At 31.8% G+C, this 25,281-nt stretch overlaps 4 protein-coding genes across 4 annotated transcripts; 2 read left to right on the forward strand and 2 right to left on the reverse strand.

Annotated features, from left to right (window-relative positions):
- Positions 1 to 798: 798 nt before the first annotated feature.
- On the forward strand, positions 799 to 7,483 carry LOC106111932 (translation initiation factor eIF-2B subunit delta). The gene is made up of 10 exons (XM_013294141.1): positions 799 to 873; positions 1,420 to 2,421; positions 2,694 to 2,834; positions 2,931 to 3,064; positions 3,659 to 3,758; positions 4,171 to 4,350; positions 4,796 to 4,923; positions 5,303 to 5,480; positions 5,892 to 6,072; positions 6,463 to 7,483. Exons 1-10 carry the CDS (start codon positions 859 to 861, stop codon positions 6,672 to 6,674), a joined length of 2,271 nt encoding a protein of 756 aa, XP_013149595.1. The 5' UTR covers positions 799 to 858; the 3' UTR covers positions 6,675 to 7,483.
- Positions 7,484 to 8,142: 659 nt separating this feature from the next.
- Positions 8,143 to 9,636, reverse strand: LOC106111939 (dolichyl-diphosphooligosaccharide--protein glycosyltransferase subunit 1). The gene has a single exon (XM_013294149.1). It carries the CDS (start codon positions 9,582 to 9,584, stop codon positions 8,175 to 8,177), a length of 1,410 nt encoding a protein of 469 aa, XP_013149603.1. The 5' UTR covers positions 9,585 to 9,636; the 3' UTR covers positions 8,143 to 8,174.
- Positions 9,637 to 13,865: 4,229 nt separating this feature from the next.
- Positions 13,866 to 20,101, reverse strand: LOC106111922 (protein disulfide-isomerase A6). Its single transcript, XM_013294126.1, has 8 exons — positions 19,947 to 20,101; positions 19,640 to 19,833; positions 19,170 to 19,391; positions 17,415 to 17,567; positions 16,378 to 16,587; positions 15,110 to 15,264; positions 14,556 to 14,714; positions 13,866 to 14,112 (listed from the first exon to the last, which is right to left on the reverse strand). Exons 1-8 carry the CDS (start codon positions 19,966 to 19,968, stop codon positions 13,956 to 13,958), a joined length of 1,272 nt encoding a protein of 423 aa, XP_013149580.1. The 5' UTR covers positions 19,969 to 20,101; the 3' UTR covers positions 13,866 to 13,955.
- Positions 20,102 to 20,372: 271 nt separating this feature from the next.
- On the forward strand, positions 20,373 to 23,420 carry LOC106111772 (deoxynucleoside kinase-like). Its single transcript, XM_013293922.1, has 5 exons — positions 20,373 to 20,519; positions 20,674 to 20,852; positions 20,929 to 21,181; positions 21,504 to 21,658; positions 22,306 to 23,420. The coding sequence occupies exons 1-5, from the start codon at positions 20,483 to 20,485 to the stop codon at positions 22,480 to 22,482; spliced, it is 801 nt and encodes a 266-aa protein (XP_013149376.1). The 5' UTR covers positions 20,373 to 20,482; the 3' UTR covers positions 22,483 to 23,420.
- Positions 23,421 to 25,281: the final 1,861 nt, after the last annotated feature.

Genomic DNA, 25,281 nt, shown 5'->3' on the forward strand with positions numbered 1-25,281 from the left:
TTGTATGCAAGTATCAATCAAGTATGAATGGTAAGATTAAAATCGCAAACAAAATATAACTATACAAAATGTACTAAGTAAAAATCATTGTTCAGCGATAAAGTCTCAGTGTTTATATTTACAGGTACTTTAAAATTTAAAACATTACAAATGCTTTCATTGGACTTGTGAATTATAAAATTAAAATTTTGCGGTACATTTTAACACTTGTTTAGGTTCAATCCGTCTCGAACTAAATTGATATCCTGACATGTTGACTATAGCGAACGAATAAAGTTAAACTTGTTATCGCTGGACAAAAATAATAATAAACTAAGTACCTTATCATTAACTCATTTTGTTCAAGAAGGTTGTGAGATGGTTTTATGGTTTTGTTATATTTTTTTAATACTATACGACAGTGTAAACCTCAAGTAAAAGGTACAGTAGGGATGTATGGTTGTGCTTAAGTATGAAAAGTTGTTGAAAATAAAAAAAATAGTAAACGATTATAATTAGTTGACTTAAGGTCTTAGAACTCGGCCATGAAATTAAAAAAATAAGGTTGTCAAAATGTCATCAGTTGTCATTGTCAAAGTCAAAGTCATTTTTGCTTTCTTTTGAAATTTTCAATTTCAATGTGCGAAATCTGCCATTGTATACGTTTACGATTACAATTTTCTTAACTAAAACTCTTGTTTTAACAATAGTAAACGACAATCTTGGGATTATCGTTTCACTTGTATTATTCTCTCCTTGTAAGCCAAACAAAAACATTGGTAAGTTGTATTAAAAAATCTAAATTTGATCATTTTAATATACGTATGTACTCACGAATTTTCTTTTAATAATTTCCTAGCTTTCTGTGGATAAGCAGCAATGGCTTTATCAGAGGTATTATTGTTGGTTTTACAATGTACAATAAAAGGCATGTTATAAATCGATTTGAGGTTATAAGAGTTTTGTTGGCAACTTTAAATGTTAATCATATTATAGAGATAATATATAATATTATACAGATAATCATCCATTCGCTGTATTTCTTATTTTTCTTCTACATACAAAGTCTTAATTCACACCACATATGTTGATCAACATTGCATCATCTTCACAAAAACCTTAACAAACCACGATTGTTACCCATATGTACAGTTTTAAAGGTGAAACCATTGTTTAACAGTCATCTCTAGGCCTAAAACCGACCTAAAATATTTGTAAATGAAAGAGAGCTTTAATGTTTTTTTATTCTAGTAGAATAAATTGTTTTAAGTAATCATAGATATAGGAGGTTTTATTAAAAAATAACTTTATAACTTTCATAATAAGAAATTGATTGGTTACAAATTATAATATGAATTGTTCTTTGTACTTGTCATTTTTGTAAATGCTATCTCCATCTATAATTAATGTCTATTCTAATACTATTGATTACTATTACAGGACTTAGATATCAATGAGGATGGTATAAAGTTGTCAGGATCTCAAAAGAGGAGGTTACGACGCAAGAAACTTCGGGAAGCTCTAAATTCACATTTAGAAATAAGTTATAATAACAAACAAGTTAAACAACCAACTAACTTTGTTACCACATTGTCTTCAATACCTCCAGAACTTCTGGAAGGAGCATTGTCAAACACCAGTCTGACTGGAATAGGCAATGTAAGTAGAGATCTTGCATACATTTGTCAAGTCGATAGTTTCATTGCTAATTTAGAGAACGAAATGTCATCTCAAGATATGAATAACAAATCTAGAGAAGATATATTAGCTGCAAGAGAAGCAAAGAAATTGAATAAACAAAAGGCAAAGAAAAAAGATGAAAATCAACAAAATATTAAGAAAGATGTTACCGAGACTGAAGAAAGTAAACAAATGCTAAAATTAAATAATGAAGCAAAAGGAGATACTACAGAAACATCTAAAACAGGTAAATCTGAAATAAAACCTGTAAAAAAAGATCATCAAGTGATAGAAATTTGTGCAAAACCAACACCAAAAAGTTTACCCAAAGGTAAAGATGAAGTAGACAGAGCTGTAAAGGAAGAAAAAGCTATCAATTTGGAAAAAGCTAAGCTTTTAAAAGATTCTACAAAAGATAAAGAGAATGTTACAAAATGTGAGCTAAATCTTAAAGAAAATAAATCGGAAACAAGTGAACAGTCTAAAGAACAAATAAAAGCTGAAAGGGCTGCAAAAAAAGCTGCTAAACAAGCTAAAAAGAAAGGAGATAATGTAGACAAAGATATTAATAAAAATTGTTTAGTTACTCCAGTGCCCATAAGTACAGAGACTGTTGAGGAATTAAACTCAGTTATAGACAAAAATGTAGAAGATGTAACAGTCAGAGAAGTTGTAGAAACATTGAAAGGGATTGTAAATGTTGCTAAAGAGTTTCAAGCAGTCACAGACAGAGTCAAAGCAATGGAATTAAGTGCAAACAAGGTATGTATGTTTTTTTTTTATTATTAAAAACTGCGCTTGTGAGGGACTGTACTTTCTTAATAAGACATATTTTGGTTAAACCACACACAAAATTATTTTGTGCAAAAAAGGTTCATTCAATTTTAAAATAAACTGAATATATATTGACATTGAATTATTCATTAAAAGTGTTGTACTAATTTTTCTACTGAAATAACTTTACATAAACAATGTTTCCTTTCCGAAAAGATTGAAGGACAGTAATATTTATATCTGGTATTATGTTATTTTAGCCAGAAGAAATTACAAAGAGTAAAGCAGAGTTACGAGCGGAGAGAAGGGCAAAGCAGGAGGCGCAGAGAGCTGCAAAGCAAGCACAGCAGAAGCCAGAGGAAAAACCGGCAGCCACTGAAGAAAAAGAAGTTAAAAAACAGGTTGAATTCTATCTCTTAAATATTAAAACTATTAACAAGAAATATTTTTTTTAACAAATTAAATATTTTTTACAAAAACAATTATTTGGGTTGCAGATAGTTCCTGCAAAAGTGAAGACTTTAGAAAAACCTAAAATAAAACCTCAAACGATGCACCGAGCCAACTGGTTCCAACATTTGTATACTGAACATGATAAAGATGCTTTGAAGAATATTGCACTCAATTCCAAGTAAGGAAATAACAAATGTACATAGAATCATACTTCAATCTTACTAATAATAAATGTATAAGTTTGGATGGATGAAAATTTGTCCAAATTTTAACAGAGCCCGCTGTAACATCTTCACACGCATTGGCCGGCAAGTGCAATACTACGACCACACAGAAAACAGATGTGGAAGTAATTCCGCGTGTCGGCTGATGAGTGTGGTCCCAGAGGCCTAATTTAGTCCCGTTCCCTTTCCACCCTTTTCTTAAGAGGAAAGGATGGGAAGGAAAAGTGGATTTGATGGTGGAGGAGACGCATAGGAAGGGGAAATGTCCTCTTTATGTACGTCTTTCCCTCCGTCAATTTAGGGTAGGCTACGCATTTGCAATTGCAGATGTTAATGGGCAGCGGTCGCTTTCCATTTCAGTGGATTGAGGTGGCCGCTTGCTCGTGTGCCATCTTATATTATAAAAAAAATGCAATTTGCACACATATAGAACATGATTGGAAGTACACATAGGCTAACATAAACAACTAAAATGAAACTTCTCGAAAACAGCTAGTATAGTAATATTTGTGTTTATTTCCTTGTAATTATGTAATATTTTGTGTCAGTCTGCACCCGGCAGTGATCAAGCTGGGTGTGCAGCTTGCCTCGCGAGTCGTCACCGGCTCCAACGCGAGGTGCATCGCACTGTTAGATGCACTTAAAAAGGTTATTATATATTAAATCTTATTTATGAATATTAACCATTTATTGTGGGAAATAATATTCACAAGTGTATCAGTACTAAAATATTTCAAGTGTTCTTTTATTGTTTTTTCTTTAATAACTTAGAAAAGAACTTATTACATTTATAAGACTGTATTTATAGACCTATTAAAAAAAATATTTTCTTATCTTAACTTGAACACTTAAACATTGCAATATCCATAGACAATGAAGGATATCAAGTGCATTAAGCTTCATTTAAATAATAATCGACCATACTAGTTGGTACCATGGTTATATACAATGCATTTTTATGCATTGTACATCCTTTTGGATTGGATACAATGTATAAAAGTTTGTATACATTGTGTAAAAGGGTTGTATACAATGTATAAAAGGGCTGTCCATCGTTCAGATGATAAGGGACTACTCGCTGCCCGCTAAGACGGAGGTGTCTCGCGGGCTGGAGGCGCAGCTGGCCGCCAGTCTGCGCTTCCTGTGGGCCATGCGCAGCCCCGCCGCTAGCCAGACCAACGCCGTCAAACACCTGCGCCGACAGATCATGCAGCTGCCCAACCACTTCGACGAGTTTCAAGTCAGTTAACAAAAAATAGATCGATTGTACAGTCAGCTTCATAATATGTCTAGATTACATATGAGATTCTACTATCTATATCTATCTATACATATAATAAAATTAAGGTGTCTGTTTGTAATATCAAAAGAAAAATTCCAGATTTCGGGAAGATGATGTATTGGCGTTGCAGATAACTAAAATCGCATTTAATTTTTTTTTGTCTGTCTCTGTCTGTCTGTCCGCAAGCCGCGTTTGTTCTGGGTAATCTCTGAAACGGCTTGGCCGATTTCGACGGGACTTTCACTAGAGGGTAGCTGACATGGATAGGCATATTAGCTTCGCGCTGTCAAAATGATGTAACAAGTGGTCCGAATTTGCGCTAACAAAGTTTGCGGGCGAAGAAGTTATCTATATATTTTTATTCTTTACTTAATAATATATACTACATGTATTTTAATGATAGGCTAAAAAGAGTCTGGAGGAAGATATCGACAGATACATAAGAGAACAGATCGAGATGGCGGGCGAGGCCATCAGCATCGCCGTGCGCAACAAGATATCTCATGGAGACAATATTATGACCTATGGATGGTAAGTCGTAATTAGTTTTATATGGATTGTTTTTACATTTTTAAGATCATTTTGTAATCAATTTACCTTAGCTCCCATAAAAAATATACCTAGTTTACATTATTCCAGTGCAGTGTAATCAAATAATGGATTACAAATGTTTGGGTTTATAAATTTATAGTTGCTATCCAAAACTGATTTCGTACGCTGAACTGGGGCAATGCCCGGTTCATATTTGGTCAGTACATGGACTATTTCGACGGCCAGTCATAGATTGTAAAGATTCACTGGCGCCAGTTACTGTTGACTATATTCCAGTTAATTTGTTGAGCGCTACTGGTCAATGCATGTATGTTGTATGTGTATATATTTAAAAAAAGGTGTATTTTTTGTACTGTAGCTCGTCGCTAATCGAGCGTATCTTATGTGACGCGTGGGCGAGCGGCGTGCGGTTCCGCGCGGTGGTGGTGGGCGACCGCGTGCGGCGCGGCGCGCGCGAGATGCTGCGCCGCCTCGCCGCCTGCGGCCTGCCCTGCTCCTACGCAGACATCTCCGCAGTCAGCTACCTCATGCGCAATGTTAGTCAATGCTGTGCTCTGCAGTCTCTAATGTGACCTGGCTGTCTTCCACAGATGACTTTGCTAAGTCTAAGAATTACTATCATATCATGAAGGTCTATTTTTAATCAGTTCCCCTTTCACCTTTTTCTACAAACAAATGATAGGAAGGGAACCTGGATTTTAGCTGGGGATTGGTCAGATAGGGGAAATTTCCTAATTCTGTGTTGATGAAAGGTAGGCAACTTATCTGATGCAGATAAGTCTACGGGTGTCTGTTTACTAATTTGTCACCTTTTACTATAAAAAAACTATCAGAGACTGCCATGTTTTGATGGGAGCTAGCTTTTATTGCTAGTGACAATTTGGTATAGTCACGGGAATGCAAATATTTGCTATGTAAATGGGGAGTGCAGCAGTGAGCGTGCGCAGGTGAGCAAGGTGGTGCTGGGCGCGGGCGCGCTGCTGGCGAGCGGGAGCGTGCTGGGTCCGCTGGGCAGCGCGCAGGTGGCGCTGGCGGCGCGCGACCGCAACGTGCCCGTGCTCGTCGCCTGCGAGACGCACAAGTTCTCCGACCGCGTGCAGACTGACGCCTTCGTCTACAACGAGATCGGTGAGCTAAACAACATACACACACACACACATACAACACAGAAAAAAATAATTGTCTTAACAATATTGAAAATTTTGTGCATTTTGTCTAATCTAGAGGAAGGGGAAATGTCTTTTTTCTGCTTACATAAAAATATTTCCCCTTCCTGTATCCATCCTATGTCCATTTAAGTAATTTTGAATTAGCCTTCGTCGGCGACTCTTTTCGTGTTGAATAAAAAAAGACAAAAGGAGTAGCCTATGTGTTGCTCCAGATTATACTCTACAAGTAGACCAAATTTATCGAAATTCGATAATCAGTTTAGGTTACAAACATCCATCTAAATTTTCGCATTTATAATATTAGTAAATATAGTAAAATGTACATTACCCTAATTATAATTTCCTACAGGTGATCCCGATGACTTGATTGACAATACAGATGAGAGTTCTCCACTGAAGGACTGGAGATCGAATCCCAATCTGACGTTGTTGAATCTGACGTATGACGTGACTCCGCCGAGCCTGGTGACGGCCGTCGTCACGGAGCTGGCGATACTGCCCTGCACCAGTGCTCCTGTTGTCTTGAGGATCAAACCTTCGGAGTACAGCACACTCGGTTAGAAATAACCCACTGACAAAACTAATATATCGTCGATTAAATTGAAAAATTACATCTTTCAAAAAAATCGTATTTTTTCTTTTCGGAATATTACATTATTAGTTACTAGATGTTGCTTACGACTTCGTCTGCGTTAAATTAAAAAATAATGAAGAGTACAGCCTATTTTACTTACAGATACACCGTTAACGGTGAAAGAATTTTAAAATAGGTCCAGTAGTTTTTGAGTTATTTTAATACATACAAATCTTAGTATAGATACATATTATATTATTACTAAAAGGAACCTACTTTTAACAATACTTTTAGCTTAAATAAGTTTAGCGTGAAGCATTATATCTTTATCTATATCTATATAAAAATATTAACAGCAGGCTCTTTTTGGTAATAATCAACGATAATTTTGAAAAAAGTCGAAAATGACTAGAAAAGTCTATTTAATCGACGATTTATTGCTTTCTCTGTTTTGTCAATGAGAATGAAAAGAGATGACGCTTCATTTAGCATATGTATACTACCATAAATACATGCTATTACAAATAGCTCGCGTATATAAAACCAAAAGTGTATATAAGTTTTATAAATGGATACATTTTTGTGCAGCTGACTTTACACGTCTGGGAATTCTACCGTTTATATAGTTTTGTTTGTTATAAATATTATAAATTGCAAAAGGTTGTGTAAATTAATTTATGTAATGTATCTTCAGTGTTTATTTGAAAATGTATTAATGGTTTGTGACCATTTTGTTTATTTTTAATACTCTGCAGCAGGAATCTGTAGTTAATGTTTCCAATAATTTATTTTATAGTTAATATATAATTGAATACATTTTTTGGATTACACTACATTTGTTTAAATTATTTAAAATATGTAGTTTTTAAAATGGTTTGAAATATGTTGCAAGCATTTTTTTTCAAAGAATAATTTTGTGTTCATAATTTACAGTTCTATTGAAATAATTTAGTTATTAATATAAACAAGTGTACTTTAAAAAGTTAATAAAATTAAGTAGTAGGACAAACAGTTATTATTATACATTATTTAATAATATTCATTGTATGGGACTTAAATATTTGTAGTTTATTATTTTTAAACTACTGCCATTGTGTAAATAGCAAAATATTCACTTTTCTATGAACATGTTGTGCTCAAATAATAATTTCTCATTCGGAAATTACTCTAAATAAATCCACTCAGTGTTGCCAATATCAACTCTTAAAATAAACATTTTTAAAATTGCAATTTAATTAGCTCTTTTATTCCACCAGTTATACTTTTACTTTGTTTTCTGTTTTTATTTGCTATTCTTTAATATATCTTTAAAATTAAACTATGATTAGGTCTGAAAGGTATTTATGGTTTGATGAAGATAAAAACACAGTAATAGGTAAAAACACTTATATTCTGCATAAAATAAATGTTTGAGGTGATACAAATGTGCTTTAACAGAAATATTACCTTCCTAGAAATTTATATAAATTAAAAATATTACAATTCTATCACTCCTTGTGAGGATGTTCAGACTTATGTATGGAGAAATCTAATCTTACATAAATTATTACACATAAGAATAGTAAGTAGAGGAATCCTACGACCAGTAGAGGCTCCTGCAACATCAGAATACGAGGGAATGTGTAACGAAGTTGGAAATCTTGAATATGATTCTCTACAACATTTGTCTTTGTAAAGGTTATCACTGGGCGGCCTTTTGTGTCCAAGTATGTGTAATGCAAACTGTCTGGCAATCTTGTAACACTGTATGGAATATTGATTTTTACATTTGTTGAACCTTCAGGCAAAACAATTTTGGTAACCAATTCATCAATTTGCATGTCATCAAATATATGATCTACTACTCTCATTTTAAGCAAGTATTCATTGCCTGAATGGTACAAGTATTCATAACTAGGGACATTGTAACCGAGAGTATAATGGGACCGCCATCCACCAAACAATGGGTACCGAGGTCTGAGGTCCAACTCAACAGAGTCTTTCTTGATTTTCATATTCGAGGTAGAAATATTTCCATTGGTGTCCCTGTAGTACACATCAGCAGCTGAAGCTGGCAGCACGGTCTTGTATGAGCGCACACTAGCAGGACCACTGTGATGGTCCTGTTGGTAGTCATAGCGAGAGAATGGTCCTTTAAGTTTAGCACCTGTGTGTTCTATTTCAATCTTTTCCTCAACAGCAATGTTGCCCCAGTGTGAAACTTCAATCAACCTCTCAAGCCGTGTAACAGTTAAGAATGGGGAATTGTTCTTATAGTGGATACTTAATTCTTTTTCTGTAAATGGTCCAGTGTTACTGTATGGACCATACAAAATAGTACCATCTTGCTGAGTAAATGGTTTTACCTTGGTAAACGACTCGATAGTCTTCGTGACCATAGCTACACTCGTTCTTTGTGACGTGACATGGTAAGGGGTGAAGAAGTAAAGGTTGCCATTGTATTTCACTAGTTGATCTTCCTGCTGTGTAATAGCAGTCGGATATGGCACCAGTGACTTGGTATAAATCGCTTCGGCTGTCACCACAAGGGAGGAAGCAACGCTGATAGGTTCTTTTAATTCGACTCTCCAAAATTTAACCCCGTCATGTCCTTTCACTGTAGTCTCCACTAAACGCAAATCTCTGTTATTATTATCTTTAACTCCAACAAAGGCCAAATTATTCTTTGTCGTGCTTTCAACAGCATACAAGAAGTTCTTTGCCGGTTTCTGCCCCGCGTTCTCCAAGGTTATTTTAGATGTTATTTTAACTAGTTGAGATGTAATGTCTATGTGGCGCTCGACATTCTTGAACCTGATATCATTTGATATTGTATCAACGTTTACACCGTTACATTTTATTATAACACAAAGCAAAAATGCTAAGCTAAACGTTATTTTAGCCATCGCCGGTATCATTTTTCTTTTGACATTTGACAACGCACTTCAACAACGAGATACGGAAGTACACGCCAGCGCAGGAAATACGTCACATTTTGTTGCCAGCTCAAACTCTCGGCACACAATAAGTCATGTGTTTTTTTTATTTATTTTGCAATTGAAAGGCGTTACAATGGTTCTTGATTTGTCCACCGTTTCTTTCCTATATCAATTAACTGAAGCAAAGGTTCACAAATAATTTTCTGGTGGAAATTACAGGAATAATTTTTGGTAAAAATATTTTTTAATCTGTAGTTAAATACTATAGTCTGTTCCCAGTTGCCGAACTTTTGTAAATTCTTGGTAAATACTTTTTTGTTACTCTTTGGTAAAAGTTTTTGTGAACTTGATTTTCCTTATTTTTTGTTAACGGGAAAATAAATTATGTATTTTTGCATAAATACATGAGAGATACTTAAAGAATTATCTTCTGTATTTCTCATATAAACGATTAGATTATTGCGATTATCAGTTATTCTGGACGCAAAGCTGTATTATTGAAAAAAAAAATGATTAAATCATTTATACGATTTGGCCTGGTTCTCTTTGGTAAGTGAATTTGTTTTAATTTATATTTTAAATGTTATGCTGCGAGAGAATGTTACTTACATTTTAATTTATTTAATTGATGGATAGCTTTTTAATGTTGTGTCATTTTTTTAGTTTTAAACCAAATAATACCATGCGAGGGTTTAGGAGGTTCCGGCAGAGGAGGCTATGGCGGCAAGTATGGTAGTAAGGGCTATAAAGAACCAGAAGTGAAAATTTACGCTGGTACTGGTTATTCTCAATGGTTTGCAAAACAAAATGTCACAAGAGGTTTAGGAATATCAGCTTGGGGAATTGTAACACTGATAGTATCATGTATTTTAGCTGTCGTAGGTTTATATTATTTTTCAATTTGCTATCCTGTGATTTGTCAGAAAAACAAAAAGTATGGCGTAATGGGATTAACAAGTGTAGTTTAGTACATTTTTAATGTATCTATATTTTTAGAACATGCAGTACTTGATGGTATTGTACTAGTATGTAATTGCAAATAAATGCATTTACACATATCAATATTGATTCCGACTTTTTAAAGTTTTTTTCTATAATGATCTAGTATTAAAAAATATAGACTGCTAAATAAAGATTATCAGAGAACTGCTTTAAATATATTTAAAGAATAATCTCAAGGTTTTTAAAATGAATAAGGCATTTCTCCAATTTATTTCATATTTTTCTCTTTTAGGAGAATGTAAAATATAGGAGTAACAAAAGAGCTTCCAGTAAATATTACGTAATAATTATGTAGCACAAATTTTATTCATAATTTTATAAAAAAAATATACTCAAAATGTTGGAGTACAAAGATTTAAAAAATTATTTAAGTTAAATGTATAATTTATATTCTTAGTTTAAAAATAATGAAATGCCTAAGTAGATTTTAATATTTTCACTACATTTTGTATTAAGCAAGGAACAAAGTAAAAATCTTGAGTATTACATTATTTAGTATTGTTGTATATAGTTTTTATGTTTTTAATTCATTTTCATAAAATGTTCTTTCAATGGAGTGCCATAGAAACACGTTTTGCCAGTGACTGATATGATTGACAATTGCAAAAAATGTAATTTAGTTTTTGTATAAAAATTGTATTATTCAGCAAGATATAAAAATTGTATTTTCAGCCTTTCTTTTCATTAAATGTATTTTACAAGGAACTATATAATGCAAATACTTTTATAAAATAAAAAAGCCTTGCAAGCTTTATTGCATTTTATAATATGGTCTGACTTATGAAATGTAATATTTATAAGATTTTACACTATTTTTAGGTTAAAATAATGCTCAAATATATTATAATTAATTTACAGTGTTTATTTCTTTCATTTATTATCTCCATTTAATTATTACTATACCATCCTGAAAATACCAACTCATTTCTAAAACAACATACAAGTTTTTTGGTAATTCAACATATTTCTGCAAAGGAATCGGGCGGTAATTCGTACTCCAACTAAAGTTATGGTTGGTTTTAAAAACATTCATAAAAGTAATTAAAAACGACAACAAACGTAAAATTATCTAAAAACGCAAGTTTAATATAAAGTTTAGAATCAGTAACACTTTAAAAAATAACTATCATAAAATCAATCTCTTCGAGAACCTGTTTTGCCAACAGGGCAAAACCCATTACACGTTTTGGTGTTAAGGCAAGGCAAGTTCCTAATTTAAAATCGTTTTCGCGTTGTTTTCCTGTTAAGTGGGCGGAGCCAGTGAACCAATCAAGGAATGGTGTATTAACGGCCGGTCTCAATATGCAATTTTATAAATCGACGCGCGACTCAGAGTTGGCGCGGGAAAAATGTATTCCTTCGCGGACTTTGTATTTTAATCGATCATATTATAGATTTCCTGATTGTCGTTCCTTTTTTAGCCATCTTTAATTATATATTATAAGGCATTTCAGTGGATGAGAATCTCGAAAAATATTGAAGCAAAATGGTTCTTTAAGCTCGCATTTTTTAATTTCGACTGATAACTGATGTTTTTATATTGTAAAATTATCAGTGTTTAATGGTTTTTTATAAAGACTTCAGACGAAGAAAAAACAAGTTATAATTGAATTGGCATTTTTGACAAAAAATTAAAATCAAGATTACTCGAAAATGGTAACTAGCATATAGAGGTCAAAATTATCACAAATGAACCCCACTATCACCACTAAGCGGGAATACGTTACCAATAACCCTGTATCTGCTGAACAAAATGTTGGAACGTTAGATGGAATTTTTAATTTGTAACTAAAATAGTAAATGAAACAATTTATTTATATTAAATATTTATTAGCCTTCCAATTAGTAATCAAAACATGGCCACAAATCACGAATATCAAAAAACTTTACACACTGGAAGAGAGGCAGTCAAAAAATTATTAATAATTGCCTTATATTAATTAAGAAATAAATTACATTATTGAGACCATTCACTATTACAGAATGTTATAATAGATCTCATATTAATCAGCGTCAGATTTCACATGAATAAATAGTAATTATTAAAATTTAATAATATTACAACCCCTAATTTTTTCTTTAGTTTAGTAGAAATATCTAAGTGGTTTCAGAGAAAAAAAGACATAAACTGTGCAAAAAAGAGTACAAACCAAGAGTCCGTAGATGAATTTAAGAAAAAGTTGTTTCAGAAAGGTAATGTCTGACGCTGACCAAATTTCTGAGTTGATATAAAGTGATTCATAAAAACATATTATTACAATTAAAAAAATATATCTAAAAACTGCATTTACGCCATAATTTCAGATATGTTAAAAATTGTACAATACATCTATTGTCTTAAATTGAAAATTTCTATAAAATATACAATATTAAAATTAGTATTATGAGAATAAACTGTAACAGACAAATGCATTTCTAAGCTTTAAACTACTTATCATAAAAGTAACTATTCAGCCGCATACTGAGATTAATTTTAAAATGGATTAAATGTAACAAATGTGATGTTTTGAGAGTACAAAGAACTTGAAGTGACTATGGGCAGCCTTCAGTGTTGCCAATGTTACGGCAATTGCCATGTTCTAACTTCCGGGCACAATCACAAAATCTACGGCCCTATTTTATGGCTTTTGGAAACTAGTAATTCATCTTTCTTTTTTAATTAATTTACTTTTGAATGAATTAATTAAGCTTAAATATCTTGTGATTTTTATAAAACAAAGAGACAATTTTATACACTAATGCTAAAAACTTGAAAATAGCGTCATTTCAATGTGACAAGATTTTTTATTAGTGCTACGACAGAGTTAATGCTTGGTTTTAGTTAGGTTATAATATCTGAGAAAAAGTGTTGTTTAGTTTTATATTTATGTTGTTGATTTTATCTTGCTGAGGTTTTATTATTTGTTCGGTTGTGGGCGTTTAGTATTTCAAGTGCCTCAACTGATATCAGATACCGGTCATAAGCTATATGCTTTTGATATTTTTAGGTTGGCAAAACCATCGAATTAACAATGGCCCAATATTCATTCAAAGTAGTGCTACGGTCCGTTTATCATTTTCCATACAAACATGTTTTTTTTTTAAATTCAATGCAGAGATTCAAAAAAATATATAGAGTTCACATTTCACTTTAAAAAAATCACATAATATTTAAATGTTTATATTTTATTTTTTTCACTGTTTAATTTACTTCTTAACAAAAGATGGAGCTTACTACAATTTTTTTAAATGTTTCAACTGATGCCTGTACTGGTAAAATTTTTTGGTTCAATATGCCTAGTCTATATACTTCTTAAATGTCTTTGTATACACGTGTGGACACATTGGCAACACTGGCAATTACATCACTTATAGCTCATCCTTCTCCAAGTCTACATCGGAGAGATCAATGTCTTCTTCCAGAGGCAGTTCCCCGTCCTTGCCGTCCCAGGGCTCGGAGACACTGATCTTTGGCATCTCCGCTCCTTTCACTGGCGCTGTTTGACCTCGACCGAATGAAAGATCCCTGTTGATTTAATAATTATTTAAACACAAATATGTGTATGTTCATACACTGACTGCCACACCCTTGGACATTAAGTAGCGTTGGCATCTAGAGGGGAGGCAGTAAAACCTTTTCTACTTCCTCATTATGCCAACTATTTCAAAGACAACGCTTATTTATTTGTTAAGCTATGAAAAAAATAAACTGTAATTTTTGAGTAATCTATATGGATTTACATAATTTGTAACTATCTTTGTATTGCAAAGTAGAGATATGGATGATAATGAACAAAATGGAAAAATTTTAGCCATGATTGTAAAGTAGGGGTTATACAATACATATTTATCATACATTTGGATGGATGGATGGATGAAATTTAATTTAAAATGAAATTTTATTTACTAAGTTGTTTTTTTTAATTCCCAGCAGAGCTATAGGGGAAAGCTAGACTTATAAAGGCATACCTGAGGAACTCGTTGATGCCAGTCTCCGAGAAGGATCCCCTGAGTGTGGAGAACTTGAGTTTCTTTGCGTTAACAACAGCCATGGCGGGATACCCAAAGCCGCCCAGCTCCAGCGCCGCCTCCAGCGCGGGCTGTGCGCCAGCCTCCGTCCATACCCATCTAAGAAAAATATTTATTTTAACTTATTATAGACAATTCTAACCTCCTAACCGTTATTAGATGTTCCCGCACTTCACATATATAAAACTTTCATATTCAAAATCTCAAAATTGTAATACAATGAAGATCTTTTCCCCATTAGCTAACATTACCATTACCATGACTATTACTTATTTTCTGCAACTGTCTTGTTTTTGTCCCTTTCTCGCAAGTCATTTTTTTCCAAATGAATTCCATAGATTAACAGCATGAAAATATAAAATCTAAAGTATATCCATAAGTGTAGGGCTTATTTTAGAAATAAAACAAAAACATGTTGCTTACATTCTACATAACTTTTTATATAGAACATACTTACATATAATTTGAATCCTGTATAAATAATGAATACATACCCCCACATCTTGTTCTTATACTTGTCCCCGAGGCGTGCCAGTATAGAGATGTATTCATTCCGGCAAGCTGCGTTGCAGTCCAGTATGTGCGGCAGTATGGACACCACACATAATGGCTTCTCACTGCACACCTTCATTGTCTCTTCATTTACAACCTAAAAAATACTAATATTATAAACACGAAGGTTTAGATAGATGTTTGTTAGTTTGTAGCCTAAACCGCTGAAGGGACTTAGATGAAATTTAGCATAGATGTAGGAGATAGTCTGGAAGAACACATAGGCTACCCATTTATGTTTATTTTTAATTTCTCGCAGACGGAGTCGTGGACGAAAGCTAATAAGAAATAATCAATTCACAGTTGTCTGTGCAGACATAAAAGCTGCGAATAATGACCAAAAACAATTATTATATATTATTTAAATTACAGAAATTCTAAGACATTGTTACTATTTGCAATTTACATAATAAAATGGAGTTTTGAATAGCAATGGTGTAAAACAGCAATAAATTTATATGGAAATTACATCATATGAAAACATTTACTATAGCAACAATGTTTATTGTAACTTAAGACTGCGGTTTTGTAACTTGAAACACATACAAGTTGAGATACACATTGATTAATATTTGCACTAAGTTGTTAACTTGAATCAAACAACTTACACATGTAAGCAATTAATTTTCAATGTAGATTTAATTAGCCTTATGGAATTGAACATAATCATTCATTTTTGAGATCTTTTATTCATCTGACGTGCGAAATGTGAGTATTGTCATTTTAAAATTAATTAAACGAAACAAAGACATTTACATTGTTTTCTTAAAAACTGGATGAAATGTTACTGAATTGTCCCAACCTAAAAGATTTAACTACGGTATTAAAAAAATATTTAATACTCAAGAAGAAAAAAGGAGACCATTTTAGTATATTTGTAAAAAAATATACATAATTAATATTGCTAGTAATCAATTATTATTTAAAAAAAACATCATACTAATATTATAAATGCGAAAGTTTAGATGGAAGGACCGATGAATGGATGTTTGTTAGAGTTTGTAGCCTAAATGGCTGAATGGATTTCTTTATATTCTGGAATAATAATCAGGTACTTGCTTTTGTTTTTTTTAATACCACGCGAATGGAGTCGCGGGGGAAAGCTAGTTAGAAATAAACTCAGTATCATTAGCTCAATAATTTCCCATTAAGGGAATTCAGAGTAAGTTAGGGGTAGCACCCTAAGGGGTAAAAATTAGCTTAGACATACCTGAATAATTTCTGGTGGTGCAATATTCTCAGCGAGTTTCTCCATAGCATAGGCCACAATATCACTTGAAGTCCTGCCTCCATTGTAGTCTTCTACTGAGTCGGATGTCTTCTTGCCAGCATTGAAGAGCTTGATGGTGGGATATCCTTGCACTTGGTATCGCGAGGCAATGGCCTGGTGTACCGTCGCGTCTAATGCACCTACTTTCACCTGCAGATTTAAGAGTTTTATCTTACTATTTTAAATGCATAAGTTAGTGGCTTAATGGATCGAGATGAAATTTGGCACAGATGTTGATGGTCTGGAAAAAGGCATAGGGTACTTGTTTAAGTTTTTTTAATAAGTTTTCTTCAATTCTATATGGACAGTCTGCGGGTTAAAGCTAGTATTTTAATATGTTTTTAATTTTGCTTACATAAATGTCAAAAGTAATTCTCACAACTTATTGATCGAATTTAAAGATGTTTTTAATAGAATAACAGTATATTGATTTTAAATTGTATTTATCTACACCATTAAATTTAAAAGATTAATATAAACATAAAAACAGTGTTGTGAGGATTAATTACTTAGAAAATTATCAAATATTTAGTTGCATGCAAGAGGAACAATGCTGCTATATGGAAAGATTACCTTTCGTAAAATTAAAGTATACAGTTTTTATTGTACTAAAAGGTGGAAATATTAAAACAAGTGGGTCATGGCATTACAATGTTTGAAATATTTGCTTGTAGAATTTCGTGAACAATAAAATAAAGACTGGAGAACTAAGTATTTGTAACAATAAATTTATACCACAAAAATAAAGTGAAGTGACTGTTTTTTAAACAGGTCAACAGAACTACCATAAATTTATATTAATTTTAAATCATGTAGAAATGTGTAATAAACCATTAATTACAGTGTTGTTTTATTTATAACCTTCGTAAATTAATTTAAGTAAATATGGACCGCTTTTACAACTTTACTTAACAAATAAAGTTTGAATAATTCTTGATTAGAACAATAAAACTTAAAACTAATTTAATTATGCTTACCTTGCCCTTAAGTTCCGTAGCTGCCTTGGCCCAGTGAGGCTCGAGGTTCTTGCAGTGACCACACCAGGGGGCGTAGAACTCCACCAACCACAGATCTTCACTATCCAGAACCAGTTCTTTAAAGTTGCTATCGGTCAATGTGATTACATCAGACTGAAAGAAAATGAACTATGGTAAAGAAACAACAAAGAAAAGACATTTACAAGGTTCATTTTGATGTCAATTAGCTTGTATTTGAATAATGGTTAAATAATAATTTGTAGTTATTTTCATTTTAGTTGGAACATAAAGATTTTTAAAATATAGAACATACTAGAATATAAACCCACATGGTACTATGTAGGTAGAATTAACAAGGTCAATAAGTGATTAGAAGTTATGTAGGCGTCCTATGATTTGGTGAAAGGAGAGTCGCGTAGGCGCTCTCTTATAGCCGATTTATTTTGAAAATACAGTTAAGGTCATAATTAACTGTAAACTGATTCAAGTATAAGTAATAATCACCAAAACAAATATAAATCGTTATTTTTTATTTTTATTTATCAAATTGACAAAAAAATATCTATTGAATCATTGTTAAGAAATAAAACTACATGTAATTAAATAGAAAAAAATGTATGAAAGCTGTAAATTTAAACTCAATAAATGTTGGAGACTTATTTAAAAAGTATCTTAAGACTAATTTGTTCTATATTGAAATTATAAGAAGGTGGTATGTAATTTATGCATACTTCTAATACATGTTACACATTATCTTGTTTACATAATTAGATTATTTTAAGATAATAAGCACATGTATACAATAATTGATAAGAAGTTATTGCCCTCCTTTTAGATGATACATCATACTATACATATATGGATAGTAAAATTGACTTAAGGCCTGTCCCACCAAATTGTAAATTGTTTGATAACAATCCAATGTGATATGTGATGGAAGTACCGGATTTTGTTACCTTATCTGACAGTGATGTCATTTTTAGACTATCTAAGCCTCTATCAGCCACTAGTGGGACAGACCCTTACTCTCTTGACTGAGACTTATGTTTATGGAGCCCACTGTGTTATTTTTTTAAGTAAACATTAAAAACATATTAATAGTACAAAATGTATGACTAACTAGGTTTTTACGAATAAAACTGTAATTGTACTATTTATATTTATGTAAAGTTGTTGGTAAAATTAAACAGTCAAGAGTTTTTAATAATAATGAAAAATTGTAAAAAGACTGAAGATCAAAATTAAATTTTTATCAACAATGTATTTATTTTTTATTGAATTTATATTTTAGTTTCACTATCCTGGGTGGATCATCATCAAACACTTTGCCTCGGAACAAATTCAATTCAAGTAAATTAATATTATTCCCTTTAGTTTTCAATGGGGCTGTCATTTTAGGTTGTTCAATTTGCTTCACAAGCAATATTTTCTTAACAGGCTTCCAAGGTATCTCATGTCCATACAAGCCATTTCTTAATTTCCACTAATAAATTATTAAAAGCTTTGTATGACAATTCTGTGTTATTTTATGTTACTAAAGATATCAATTATGCTATACTTACATTTACTATTAATTTTAGATATGTTGGGCATAAAGTAGACAATGTATTGACAATGTACTATGTTAAATATTCTAGAAATAGGTGCAACAATGAGAACTTTTCAATGTTACATAAGTTCTTATTAAGTAACAAAATCTAGAAGAAAGAATGTGAGTTTATAATTAAAATTTAAATTAAAAAATTTGATATTTACCCTGTCAGAAGAACCACCAGCCTTCTTCCCAAGGTTTTCATAGGCTTTGTCCTTTGCTGCCTTGATACCAGCATCAACAAACGCTTCAGCAGTCCTCTGACCCTGGTATGGAGTATGCTTGCTACCAGAAAACACCTTGATAGTTGGGAACCCGGTAACTCCATATCTCTGTGCCAAGTCTTTATGTTGATCTGCATCTACACCACCTACTTTGATGATACCCTGAGATCATAAAAGTGAAGAAAGAACACTTAAAACTTTATCACTGCAGCTATGACATTTTCTTATCTTACTTTAGTAATGTTGTATGTAGTATCCTAAATTTAAACCACTCTACATAGTTTATCTTTACCAAATAACTATTAAAACTGTACTAATATTGATGTCAAGAAATATAGTAAAAATATTCATTTAACATCTTGTAAGAAAGGTTTAGCATCTACAAATGGATGAAATAAAATAAAACTTACCTTTAATGCACGAGCAGCTTTTTTGTATTCAGGAACAAGGTTTTTACAGTGTCCACACCATGGAGCGTAAAATTCAACTATCCATATTTCATCAGATTTTGTGACGAGTCTGTCGAAGTTGTTGGGAGTCAATTCTATAACATCTGACGAGGAGTCGTACAAAGCATACGTCCCCACGACAAATAAGAGAATACCTGAAAAATCAAGTATCATTATAGTAAACGCCGCGCCGGTATACATGAAATGAATGAATTGTAATAAGCGTGAAGTACAATTTCACAGTTAAATGTGTGTTATTAAAACATACCTAGACTGCGGATTTGTAGCATTATCGTTAATTTTATAGCTTCAAGTAAACAATAATTACGTGCTCCAAGAGATTAATTAAACCGGCACCAATAACTTCGATATAATGAAAAACACGTCAATCTTTTCAACTCAAATAACAACCAAAAAGTTCTGGAGTTGTCAATGGATTTCGTGGATTCATCTTATTGGAGAATTTACAATTCGCGCTATTTTATTTTGTGTTACCATGATATTGCATGAAATAATTTCAGTAAAGTAAAGGCCTATTTCGTATTTTTACTTCCATTTACATCTACCTACTTTAACTTTTATGTCTACATTACCTGATATGTTTCAGAAAAAAACTTTTATTTTTTTTAATTTTTATTACACCAAATGTAGTCTGTTTCTTTTGTTTTCTTTTTTTGACATATTGATTTTTGACATTTGCAAAAAAAAATTGCCTGACTTTAAAGCACTTAAAAAACTGATTTTTCTACTATAAAATATCGAAACAACACAAAATATTTATCTGTTTACAATATAAGATGCATAATGTCACGTCTAATGTTATATGGAACCCTTTTTAAAGGTATTTATGCAATCTTTGTGGATGACAGTTATGTTGTTTGCCGCGTTATTTTGATATTTTTGGTTAGGTCGTTGGCATTTGGCACAGGGCAATTTAGGCGGGAAACTTACCAACGACCCGACATAGCGACTCCTATTTTTCTGTTATTTCACAGTTTGCAGGCAGTTTCATAAAATGAGTATCCCCGCAACCAAACCATTCACTGTATTCGTAGAAGGCAATATTGGAAGTGGCAAAACAACATTCCTGGAACATTTTAGACGATTTGAAGACATCACGTTGTTAACGGAACCTGTTGAAGAATGGCGAAATCTTCATGGATGGAATCTACTGGTATGATTACAGTTCTCTAGTTATAACAAGTGATTATTAGACATGTCTATTTATGTATTTCTTTATACGATTTTAGGACCTAATGTACAAGGATCCAGCAAAATGGGCAATGACTTTTCAAGCGTACGTTTCACTTACTATGTTAGAAATGCATCGCAGAACAACTACTACGCCAGTAAAACTGATGGAACGCTCGATATACAGTGCTCGATATTGTTTTGTGGAACACATGATGAAATCAGGTGTCATGCATCCGGCGCAGTTTGCAGTTCTTGACGAATGGTTCAGGTTTATCCACCAGCAAATACCTATTGAAGCAGATCTTATTGGTAAGTTAATTTTTAGTCCCAATGTTAAAAATTATTTGACTTATATCACAATCTGGGTCATATCTACCTAATCTGTAAATACTACTTGAGTAATTTTATTGTAAAATCGATTGCATGCTTGAAACTGAATCTCATAACTTTTACTGCATGAACACATTAATCTGACACTTAACAGTCAACAATGTAGGTTTATAAGGTCATGCAAGTAGAATTTTAAGAGTTTCAGAAGAACAGTATTATAACTGGCTGTATAATTATTAGTAACATATATTTTTCTGCATAATTTAATTGAAATCTTATCTAGATTATGTAAATATTACAGTGTACCTGAAAACAACCCCTAGTGTAGTATATGAGAGAATAAAGAAGAGAGCCCGCTCTGAAGAGCAATGTGTCCCACTGTCGTATATAGAAGAGTTGCACAAACTGCATGAAGACTGGTTGATCAACAGGGTCCATGCGGAGTGTCCTGCTCCTGTAAGTTTTTGCATTTAGCCTTTATCTTGTCCATCTATATATTTGTACATTAACACCCTGAGCACCAGACCTTAAGTGAGTGTTTAAAAAAAGCACAATACTATTTTTTTGTTGGATTGTGTTTAAAACTACTTAAAAGGGTATACCTTTTTCCTTGGATTTTTATCCATGTGACAATTAGATACACGTGGCTTGGGATTTGTTCATTTGAAATTCATGCCTTCCAGGCCACATAAGGTACACAGTATTCTAGACACAGTGTGACAAAAAGCTACACATGGCGCCTAAACGCGTTGTTAAACATAGGCATTAATTTTTACTTCTAGTAGATGTCTGCTGCTTTAAGCAACTTAAATCTCTACCTATGACTTATACACACAATATCTCTGGACCTTCTAATCTATTCTTGGATGCCAGATGCCATCTCTAAGCACATTCAAGAATATTGCAAGGTTTGCAATAGGTGTATTATGTCATGAAGGATATCATCGTCATCATTTTAAGCAAAACCTGTTTGTTCATGCCACCTTTGATGATAAAACCATAACAGTAATATATCTTGATGCAAGGAAATTAGTGCAGAATTTTACAAGCATTTTCATATTGGATTATCAAAGTTTGTAATAAATACTTTTATTCTATTTCAGGTGCTAGTTTTAGATGCAGATCTGGATTTATCTCAAATAACGGAAGAATATAAAAAGAGTGAACACAGAATATTGAGACAAGCCGTGGATGTTGTTATGAATTCACCAAACAAACATAGCCCTAAGAAACCTATTACAGGCTCACCTATATCTATTGTACCAAAGATAAGACTTTAATATTGCTTTACTTAATTTCTAAAACTTTAAATGTCTATTATTACAGAATTTCGATGTAATTAGTAGAATTTTTATTTAATAATTGTGTCTTGATATCACAAAAGGATTTAAATATAGGATAGGTAGGTAGTAGATACTGAATTTAATATAAGTGTGATGTCATGTAATAGTATTAAAATAATTAAAACCCAGTGTAGCTAAATTTTAAATGGCTGAACTATGTTGTATTCCAAAATGTCTCTTGAAAATTGCTTGAAAAACTTATGTTTGTTTTACCTGATGTTAAATTTTAGTGCAAATTTTGACAAAACATTTGTTCATTTGTTTTGATTATATTTTGACTTGACTAAACTGACGCATTTAAAAAAATGACTTTGTTCTCAATTGTATGCTTTTAGTATGTTTGGATGTATTGACAAAATACTTAAATTTAGTACCAGTACTAAATATTGTATTTTAAACTTTCATAGTAAATGTCACTTTTCACATTACAGTGTCTTATCTAAATAATTAATAACTGAAAATAAAGTCTTTCATAAAAGGTTACAGTTATAAAAATATTTATAGATAGTAACTGTATTCATTGATTTACAATCCAAAGAATCTATGTTCATGAATGTATTGATAGTTTTGACTTATTTATAATTTTGTTTAAAATTTATGCATATTATAACACAATTTGTAACTGTATACTGTGTTTTGTAAAAGCATTTTTAATTAATAATTTATTTAACATTTCAAATTAATACAATATTATGACATTCCTCATACAAAACCCGTTCAGTTTTTGTGGCGTTTTTGTGTTTTTAGTTAAGATTTCTTTAGTTTTTTTGTATGTTTTTAATAGACTCAAGAGATTTGTAATTATTAGGTCAAACCAATTCTACTGAGATATTTAAAAAAATAATGTTGATCCTTTAGATTATAAATATTCTTTAGTAATAAAACCTCTGATAAATTAATAATAACATCTATTCAAATTATTAACCTAAAACTTGAGCTTGTTAATATAAGATATATTATTTTTTGTAATAAAATAAAGATTTTAAAATGAAATTGCCTTATTATTAATTAAAACTTTTCATTAAAAAAAATGTGATACAATTTATTTAAGAAGCAAGTGAAAAGTGAGTCAATGTATTTTAAAACAATAATAATTGATTGACTTCCACAGAAATCTCAAAAGGTGGAGTAAACTTTACGTCGCTTGCTATACTTTTGTTACATGGAAAGTTAATTCAGACCTCTTTTCTTCGGTAAAATAGTAGTAGTTTTTTTATGTGACATTCGTAAATACTTTGTGTCAAGTGGCTGTACACCAAAATTGCCTTAGCCACAAAAAGTTACGAATCTGTGTTGCTACTTATTTTTTAAAAATTACTTATTTTTAGTATTTCGATTTCGATCTATAGCTGAATATAACTTAATAGAAAACAATGAAAAATATTTGTATCAAATATTATTAGAGGCATGCGCATAATAACTGAAAGTTATGGTTGTAGAAGTGGAAGTTGTATCACTTAAATACTTTAGCATTAATTTTACTCACCTTTGCGTGTTTTATGTAGTGAAAATGTTCGTTTTTCGTTTCTCTTAATCTGAATTAATTTAATCTCTGAAAAGAACTTTCAAAATAAGAAAAACATTTAGTTTTAAAAATTCCCGTAATAAGGGCAAAGTAGAACACAAACTATGGTAACATTACATAACGTCAAAAGAATTTTTTGTCATTCTCAGGTGTTTACATGCCGATAAGATTTTATTTAGGTCAAATATATATTTTAATATTTTATTAGATAATGAATTTTTGTAATCAAATTTAAGTTATAGTTTGCAATTATACATAATTATTATATCATAAATTGTGATGACTTCTTGTTGTGGTAACGAATTGGTATTTAATGCTGCATTAAGCGAAGTAGTATCCAATAATTTTGAGTTTATTGCAAATTTAGTACAGAACGAGTACAGTGTATGTGTTATCCTCGGTGCTTTCGGCCTCGCTGGTGCTATTTTAGCAGCATTTACTTTTAGGAATCGTGCGAATATCTCAATTACGTGTAAGAAATAATACCATTTTATCAGAAAGTAAAAGTAATGCAGTTTATCGCATTCTGCTGAGGCTACAAGGTATGTTATTTATCTTTATTGAGTAACATGATTATTTTAAGTTTCTTATCTGAACCCAATGTTTAATATTAACATAAAAAATCTACGAATAATAAACCCTAGGCTTTTCTATTTTTAGTCATGTAATAAAAATAATTTTGGAGGCAATGTAGAACAGGCATTAAGAATTTTAGATTAAAATAAAATAAAAATACCGAACATACTTTGTTAAAATTTAATCTATTCTCAGTTATTTATGAGAAAAGACTGTATCTCTAAAACAATATATATTATTTAAGTTTTATTTGAAATATCTAATTATATCATCTGTAACAACTTAATATGCTTATATCTTTGACTGCATCATCACTTTTTTCAGTTGGGATTGTGGTCAAGCGTTAACAGACATAACAGTTCCATTACAGTATACAGGCCTCCTTTTTCTAGAAATAAAAGATTACCAGTCTTTACTTAGTTTGGGCTAGAGTTCCTACATTCCTTTATCACTTATAATGGATGTTGTTTTAGAATAAACAGAGATGTTTGTACTTAAATTTTTAAATTAAAAGTGGCAAAGCAAGCGGCTAACTTAATTTGCTAAAATAGCCTATAGCATTAAGTTAACAGATTGCTAATGCTTTGCCGTTAATCTAGATTGTGTTTCAACTCTCCTCTATCTTCCTTGCTAAA

This window comes from Papilio polytes, unplaced genomic scaffold, assembly GCF_000836215.1.
Source record: "Papilio polytes unplaced genomic scaffold, Ppol_1.0 DF824146.1, whole genome shotgun sequence".
NCBI lineage: Eukaryota > Metazoa > Arthropoda > Insecta > Lepidoptera > Papilionidae > Papilio > Papilio polytes.